General features: G+C 45.3%; 1 protein-coding gene across 1 annotated transcript in view; it reads left to right on the forward strand.

The window, feature by feature from the left end:
* LOC119953676 overlaps positions 1-3,902 on the forward strand; it is a 66,700-nt gene extending 62,798 nt beyond the window's left edge. The window contains exon 6 of the mRNA XM_038778231.1: positions 1,205-3,902. Within this exon, the coding sequence (XP_038634159.1) occupies positions 1,205-1,342 (138 nt within the window). The 3' untranslated portion in view covers positions 1,343-3,902. The remainder of the gene's footprint in view (positions 1-1,204) is intronic.
* Positions 3,903-8,726: the final 4,824 nt, after the last annotated feature.

Genomic DNA, 8,726 nt, shown 5'->3' on the forward strand with positions numbered 1-8,726 from the left:
TCATCTAACAAGCTTGTCTTTCGGAACTTGTGGGAGGAAACGGAGCACCCCGAGGAAACCCACGCAGACACAGGGAGACGTGCAGACTCCACACACAGTGACCCAAGCCGGGAATCAAAATCAGGCCCCTGTCGCTGTGAGGCAACAGTGCTAACCCCTGTGCTACCATGCCGCCCGTTTAGCATGGCCAATCCACATCTTTGTTTGGTCTCTGGGCATCACCTGAACTATTCAAATATGTCAAAACCTTTTTCTTTTTCTTTTGGTAAATGTTGGGTGGGTTGGTAGTAGCAATGATAGCACAAGTTTAGTCTCTGATCCAGAGGGTTGACAAGTTTGAGATGCAACAGGTTTGCTTGGAATCACTAGCTTTCGGAGTGCAGCTGTGACCTCTGGACTCGCCTGAGGAAGGAGCTGTGCTCCGAAAGCTGGTGATTCCAAACAAACCTGTTGGCCTTTAACCTGGTGGTATAAGACCTCTTACTGTGCCCACCCCAGTCCAAAGCTGGCATCTCCACATCAAAGCTTGAGATGACAAAAGGAGACTTGTGCACACCCTATTCAATTGGGAAGGTGGGGAAATTGGTCATCTGCTTATTGTTTCATTCCACCTTGCTGACAACCCACATTTGCTGGTAGCCCATGAAAAGGGGAGAATACAGAAAGGGATTCATACCTTGATATCGAGAAGGAATACAACGCCGTCCTCATTCAGTTGGCTTTCCCACCTTATGATTGAAAACCCTCTATTGTATTGAATGCATAAATGTTGGTTCTTTCACCTCTATCGTCACTCCGTTATGCTTCATGTTGTAATCCATTTAAATGGACCACGATCTGCATTCCTAGAACATTAAACATACCAGGTTTTTAAAATTGATTTCCTGTCCAGCAGTGCAATCATTTGCGCAGCATGCTTTCCCCAGGTGCTAACTTCCTGACTTTGCTCGTGTTGTGTTAATCAGATGAGGCATCCCCTTGGAGGGAGGGAAGAAATTCCGGAATGAAGAAATCAAATAGCAATGACCTCAGGGCAAGGTGGAAGGGAGACATCTCTGCAAAGTACATTTGTTTGAAACGTGAATTACCATATCTGAAAAGTTAAAGTTGGTCTCGCAGTAAATGTCAACATTTCAGTACTGTGCATTGTAACGCTCCTGTTGAATGAATTATATCCATCAGCTTTTATTTTGTTTGATTACAGATCCCTGTAACCCCATTCCCAAGAACTGGCCGAAGCTTTACACATCGACTGGAGACTGTATTTATCCAATGGTTGCAGATGAATGGAAATAGAGTCCAAGAGGTCCCAAGGATCAAGAAAAAATCATTGTTTTTGTGACCCACAATTTTAAATGTTCATATTTCGTACTATTCCCACTAGTTCTTCACTAACATCAATTTGTTTCAAACAATTTATCTAAATTTTTAACTTTTTATATAGTATGATCATTCAGCATCACATTTAAATTCAGTGCCCGTAACGTTTCAAAATTTATCAGAATTTAGTTACAGCACAGGTATTTTAAAGCCAGTATAATATACGAACACGCGCGCAAAGAATTAGGAGCAAGAGTAGGCCGTTCGCCCTGTCGAGTCTGCTCTGCCATTCAATAAGATCATGGCTGATTTGATTGTGGCCTCGATTCCACATTCTGCCTACCTCCCAATATAATCTTCAAATTTAACAGATTGCCTATAATATTTAAGTTTTTTTAAAAGTCTTAATTCTCGGGATGTTGATGTCACTTGCATGGCTGACCTTTATTGTACATCACTCACTGCTCTGAGAAGGTTGGGGACCCTTTTCCTGAACCACAGAAGCAGATTTATACTAACTGACTAACTTACAAAGTCACTCCTGAGAGTAGTTAATGCCAATGTTGGTGTGGAATCTGGAGTCACGCACAGGCCAGCTTTCCTTCCTGAAAGGACATTGGCAGAGGTGGGTTTACAGTTTGTGGGTCCCCGCACTCACCTTCATTTCTGGGGCCTCCCCTCCCCAGCCTCACATCCTTCCTGAGCTCACCGAGCCTCAGCCCACATAACACAAAGGCAGTAGCCACAAATATACACAAATTGATCATTGCTTTTTGAACTGTAACAACGCACTTGTATGAATAATTGCCGATTTGAAATCCAAGCTTACCTCTTGTCAGAATGATGGTAAAGGGGTCAATATTGCGATATGCGAGTCTTGAGGCGAGCAAACATGGAACGTGATGAGCAACGAGATTGAAAAATCAGCCAATTACATCACTGCGGCAGAGCCAGTGCAGGAGCAAAAACTCCAATCAACAGGATGCAAAGGCTGCCGTTCAGTATACTGCACTGTAAATTCTATTTTATGATTCTATTCTATATTTCAGAGTCTCATTCAGTTTCAAAAATTAAAATGAACTTCCTTACTTCCTCTCACAAAATCAAAGAAGTTATCACCTTCAATTTTCTGCGTTTTCTGACTGCCAGGTTGATAGTGTCGCTTCATGTTGCTAATGAAGCTGATCTTGATTTTAATGAAGTGTTTGAACGAGCAGGCACTTCCACAGTCAATCCCACCTTTTTATCAATTCAACCTCTGCAAAAATTGTATTCATCTTTTAACTATGAAGCTGTGATTCTGGATTTCAAACAACACTCGCTCTACTCCTCTCCTGCCCATTCCCCCTTCATCAAACTCTCTCTCCCCGTGGACCGCCAACCCCATCATAAGCTCTCCCTCCCTCCCTCCAAAATACAACCCGGCCCTCAAATCCCCATCCCCTCACAAGTCTCCCCCCCACCCCCCACAGTCTCCCCCTCACACTCACCCAATCGTACTCTCACCTTGTTCGCCTAGGGTCTTCAGGGCAGTCTCCTGCCTCACTTGTCTCCTCTTGGCTAGATTTTGGCGCCTCGCTGTTGCGGGCCTGCCCTTGTCGAGTCACAAACCTGCTCGCTTTGCTTGCTCCTCTCGGTGGCTGACCTCATCTCGTGGTGGCTTTCTGTACCTTATGCCTTGCTGTTGCTGGCCTGCCCTGGGTCGAGTCACAAACCTGCTTGCCTCGTGCAAGAACGATAAAAGCTCTCCTTGCCTAGTTCCCCGTGGAGTTAACCGTTCGTACGGACTAGCGTTTTCCCGCTCTTTCAGACTCACCAGAGTCTTTTCACTCTGCATTTACCTGCTGATTTGAGCCTATCAGCAAATGCAGAGAAACCAGACTGTGATTGGTTGCCCAGTGCATCAGCCCCCCATTGGCTGGGGCCCTGTGCCTAGTCACGGCGTGTTCCATTGTAAATCCATCTCTGGACATTGGTGATCTCGCTGGCGTTTTCCCAACAATCCAACAGCTATATGGTTGCCTTTCTTGATATTTATTTGCAGATATTTAAAAATTGACTTTAAATTCTCAGCTGCAATGTGGCATTTGAATTTGTGTTTGCTGAGTTATCCATTCAGTTTCTGTATATGTAGGTTAATAACATAGACATTACACCACTGTCCCCCCCCCCCCCCCCCATAAGTGTATTGGGGCTTGATTTAATAAATGACTCTACTCCTTTGCAATTGTAAAGTGGAGATTATCAATGCAAATTGAGTTTAGGTGCATATGAATGCATAATTAGAAGTATAACTCAGGAGAATACCCAACACAATAAAACTGTGAGGTATGAGGCTCCCTCTGCGGATGGTGACTCTTCAAAGATTTTGAGTTTTTGCAGAGCGGACTCCAGCCTTAATGGACCAAAGTGCAGATTCATTCTCTTATCAGTGTCGACTTAGAGAACTTTGAGCAGTGAATATTTACAGGTATTTCCTATACTTCGGTTTATGTTACTGCTGTACTAATAAAATGTTGTAATTACAATTGCCATGTAAAGTCACTTGGTGCAATAGAAATAAAAGCAGAAGTGCTGATCTGTTTTGCTTTTACGCGTAATGAATGAGCTCCTCGACCATAGCTATTGTTGAATTACACAAATACGATTCACATCTCAGTATTGATTTAATAGTTACAAAATACATGTTTCTTTTTCCGTGATTATATTGTCTGTGTGTAGGTCACTGTGAATTAGTTCTGAGTCTACTGATTCAGATTTAAATTCAGCTGTTTAAACACATCAGCTGTACCAAGACATCTTGCCGTTCCCTAATTTGCAAATATTGGCAAGTTAAATTTCTGGTCACGAATTTCAATGAAAAATTTTAATTTCGTATAAGGTCCTTGAATCATCTCTTTTTTTAAAATAAATATAGAGTACCAATTCATGTTTTCCAATTGAGGGGCAATTCAGCGTGGCCAATCCACCTACCCTGCACATCTTTGTGGGGGTGAGACACACGCAGACATGGGGATGATGTGGAAACTCCACACGGACAGTGACCCAGGGCCGGGATCGAACCCGGGTCATCAGCGCCGTGAGGCAGCAGTGCTATCCACTGCGCCCTCGTGTCCTTGAATCATCTCTACTTGTATTATTCCCATCAATTATGGGGTAATATTTGTGCTTAACTAATTTCTGGTATAATTTGTGACATGAGAACATACTTTATAAGGGTGTGAGCAGGCAGCAAATGTTACTGATGTGTTGGGTACTCTGGATCTGTGGAGACTGCGTTTACCCGAGCAGTAACATAGACAGGCTACCAACACTTGCAACAGTACACCTCTATTTTATTTAACTAAGAGCTGTTAAACATACTTGCACTGTGGGTCGACACTATGTTAGATTGACTGAAGACCTATGCCTAACCTGACCAGCCTACACTGCCAGCACATGGTGGATGTTTGTGCTACTGACTGCGGGCTATGTCTGTCTCGGAGATAGAATTTACAGTGCAGAAGGAGGCCATTCGGCCCATCGAGTCTGCACCGGCTCCTGGAAAGAGCACCCTACCCAAGGTTAACACCTCCACCCTATCCCCATAACCCAGTAACCCCACCCAACACTAAGGGCAATTTATCACGGCCAATCCACCTAACCTGCACATCTTTGGACTATGGGAGGAAGCCGGAGCACCCGGAGGAAACCCACGCACACACGGGGAGGATGTGCAGACTCCGCACAGACAGTGACCCAAGCCAGAATCGAACCTGGGACCTTGGAGCTGTGAAGCGATTGTGCTATCCACAATGCTACCGTGCTGCCCATATCTGCCCAATATAGGGTTAGGGTTAGTCTCAGAGGCTGCATCCCGAATGAACGGGAAAACTAGAGCCCTCTGTCTTTATAGTGACCGTGCCCTAACTGGTGATTGGCTGCTGTGTTGTGTGTGTTGCTTGGTCTTGCAGTGTGTCAGTTAGTGTGTGTCTTTGCACCATCATATACTGATGTGTATGTTATGACAGTTACTACAGCTTTTTGAGTACACAAAACATTTCTGCACATTTCTACTGCAACACATGCGTAAAACTGTTCACTATTCATATTGGAGAGTCTGTTAGAAAAGAACCAATTGATAGACTGCTGGTTTATTTCTAGCATTAGAAATGTAAATGTACCCTGTAAATTTGCAGCAATGCTGGATGGAGAAGAAAATTTGCATTCATTGAATATGAAAATGCCCTCCTAAATTGACATTTTTGCATGGAATAAAATTGGATATGGTATAATTCTGGAGAACATAGTGGTTCTGTTCTCGACCAGTGAGCCAGAGTTTTAACTGGACCAGACATATGGGCGGCACAGTAGCTAGCACTGTTGCTTCATAGCGCCAGGGTCCCAGGTTCAATTCCCGGCTTGGGTCACTCTTTATGCAGAGTCTGCATGTTCTCTCTGTCTGTGTAGGTTTCCTCCGGGTGCTCCGGTTTCCTACACAAGCCCCGAAAGACGTGCTTGTTGGGTGAATTGGACATTCTGAATTCACCCTCAGTGTACCCGAACAGGCGCTGTAGTGTGGTGACTAGGGGATTTTCACAGTAACTACATTTCAGTGTTGATATAGGTCTACTTGTGACATTAATAAAGATTATTATATAAATGCTCTGGGTACAAGAGCAGGTCACAGATTGGATTTTCTGCAGCAAGTCATTTACCTGCTTTTCACATCTACAAGGCACAAGTTGGGATACTCTCCACTTGCCTGGATGAGTTCAAGCCCGACAACACCCAAATTCAACACTATCCAGGACAAAGCATCCTGCTTGATTGGCACCCCATCTGCCAACTTAAACATTAGCTCCATCCACCACTGACAAACCATGGCTGCAGTCTATACCATCTACCAGGTGCACTGCAACAACTTGCCAAGGCTCCTTGAACAGCACCTTCCAAATCTACGACCTCTACCACCTAGAAGAACAAAAGGCAGCAGGAGCATGGGAACACCACCATCTGCAACTAACCCCCCTCCCAACACCTCCCCAAAGTCACTTGCCATCTTCACTTGGAATTCTCCTGACTTGTGCCTTGTAGATGATGGACTTTGGGGAGTCAGGAAGTGAATTAATCCCCTCAGGATTCTTAGCCTCTGACCTGCTCTTCCAGGCACAATATTTATATGGCTGGTACAGTTCAGTTTCTAGTGAATGGTAACTCCCAAGATATTAATAGTGGTGTATTCAGCAGAGGTAAGGAATGTCAAGGTGAGATGGTAGGGTTCTCTCGTTGGCATTATCTGGCACTTATGTGGCATGAGTGTTATTTGCCACTTGTCAGCCCAGGCCTGAACGTTGTCCAGGTCTTGCTGCATTTGGCATGGACTGCTTCTATATCTGAGGAATCACAAATGGTGCTGAACATTGTCCAGGTCTTGCTGCATTTGGCATGGACTGCTTCTATATCTGAAGAATCACGAATGGTGCTGAACATTGTCCAGGTCTTGCTGCATGTGGCATGGACTGCTTCTACAGCTGTGAAGTGGCCATTTTTACCACAGGATTTGCAAGTGGCGATGCGGTGGGCAGCGTTGGCAGGGGTGCTTTTGCTGGCCGCAGAGGTAGCAGCGGGGACCCCCAGGGTGCGTGACGTGGCGGGCGGCACTGGTGTATTGATGAGGAGGGGCCCCAGCCGGGGGGGGGTCATTTGCGAGGGGCAGGAGGGGGTGGGCCGCGCGGCGAGCGGGGTAGGCCTGGACCTTTCGAGATGTGACCGTCATGGAGAGTGCTAAAGTGTTCGTCTCCGTTAGGTCGAGCGTGGCCCCTTCCAGCAGTCATTGTCGGATGGGGTCCGACGCAATCCCCGTTACGAATGCGTCACGCATGAGGAGATTGGAATGTTCAGTGGCCGTGACGGCCTGACAGTCACAGTCCCGTACGAGTGGGATAAGAGCCCGCCAGAAGTCTGCGATGGACTCACCAGCTAGTTGTACGCGAGTGGCGAGTACGTGCCTTGCGAATAGAGCGTTCGTCTTCTGAACGTAGTTCTGTTTTAGGAGTGCCATCGCTTCCGTGTAACTCGGGGCGTCCTGGATCAACGGGAACACGCTGGAGCTCAACCTGGAGTATAGAACTTGGATCGTCTGAGCTTCCGTCGGCGTGGGGGTTGCAGCGTTGATGGAGGCCTCAAAACAAGCCAGCCAGTGGTTAAAGTCCTTTCTGGCGTCGGGCGAGTGCGGATCCAGCTGCAGGCGATCTGGTTTGATCCTGATGTCCATAATGTAGAAAAATCTGACTGTAATAAATTGATGCACGATCAATTGCACAAAAGACTCAGATTGGTACAACTGTGGCTTTATTACAGTCAGATGCGTGGCCTCCTACTGCAGCTGGTAGAATGGCTGATCAGGAGGAGGTCACGCATATTTATACGGCTCCTTGTGGGCGGAGCTAGCCGGCAGGGGCTACCGGCGAACCTGTAGTGCAGGTCCTACCGTACATCCCCTAATACAGGTGCACAGTGGTTCACCACATGTATGTACACTGTTTCTTCTGTTATTGTTATAAAATTATAAATACCACAATAAAATGTTTATTAAAAAAAAGAAGGCTAATGGAATACGATCCTTTATTACAAGGTGAATTGAACATAAAAATAATGATGTTCTGCTTCACTTATACAGAGCATTGATAGACTACATTTCAAATGCTGCGAGCAGTCTTGGTCCCTAAAGGAAGGATGTAAATGCATTGGAAGCAGTTCAGAGGAGGTTCACTGGATTGGTACCGGGAATGAGCAGGTTGTCTTATGAGGAAAGGTTTTGACTTGTTTCCAGTAGAGTTTAAAAGAGTGAGATGACTTGATTGAAGTATATAAGATCCTGGATGGTATTGGCAAGGTGGGCATTGAAAGAATGTTTCCTCTAGTCCAGAACTAGAGGGCATGGTTTTAAAATTGGGAGTCAGCCTAATAGGACATAGATGAGGCGAAATTCCTCCGAGGGGTGTGCAACTCTGGAATTGTGCCTCAGAAGGCGGTGGAAGAGGGATCACTGAATATATTTAGGGCAGAGGTAGATCGATTCTTGTTGGGCAACAGATTCAAAGATTATTGGGGTAGATGGGGAACGTGGGATTCAACACAAACATATCAGCCATGATCTTATTGAATGGCGGAGCAGTCTCGAGGAGCTGAATGTCCTATTTCCTATTTCTATTCCTATTTTTTATGTTCGGAAGTATGTAAATTTACTTGCCAACTAAGAATCAAAACCTGAATATTGCCCAGTCTAGCTGCTTCAGTATCTGAAGTCGAAAATGGTACTGAACTATGTGCAATCATCAGTGAACATCACCACTATTGATCCGATGATGGAAGAGAGGTCATTTAAAGTAATTGATGATGAATCTGAAGATGGTTGGGCCTAG

The sequence above is a fragment of the Scyliorhinus canicula genome, chromosome 2, assembly GCF_902713615.1.
Source record: "Scyliorhinus canicula chromosome 2, sScyCan1.1, whole genome shotgun sequence".
Classification (NCBI taxonomy): domain Eukaryota; kingdom Metazoa; phylum Chordata; class Chondrichthyes; order Carcharhiniformes; family Scyliorhinidae; genus Scyliorhinus; species Scyliorhinus canicula.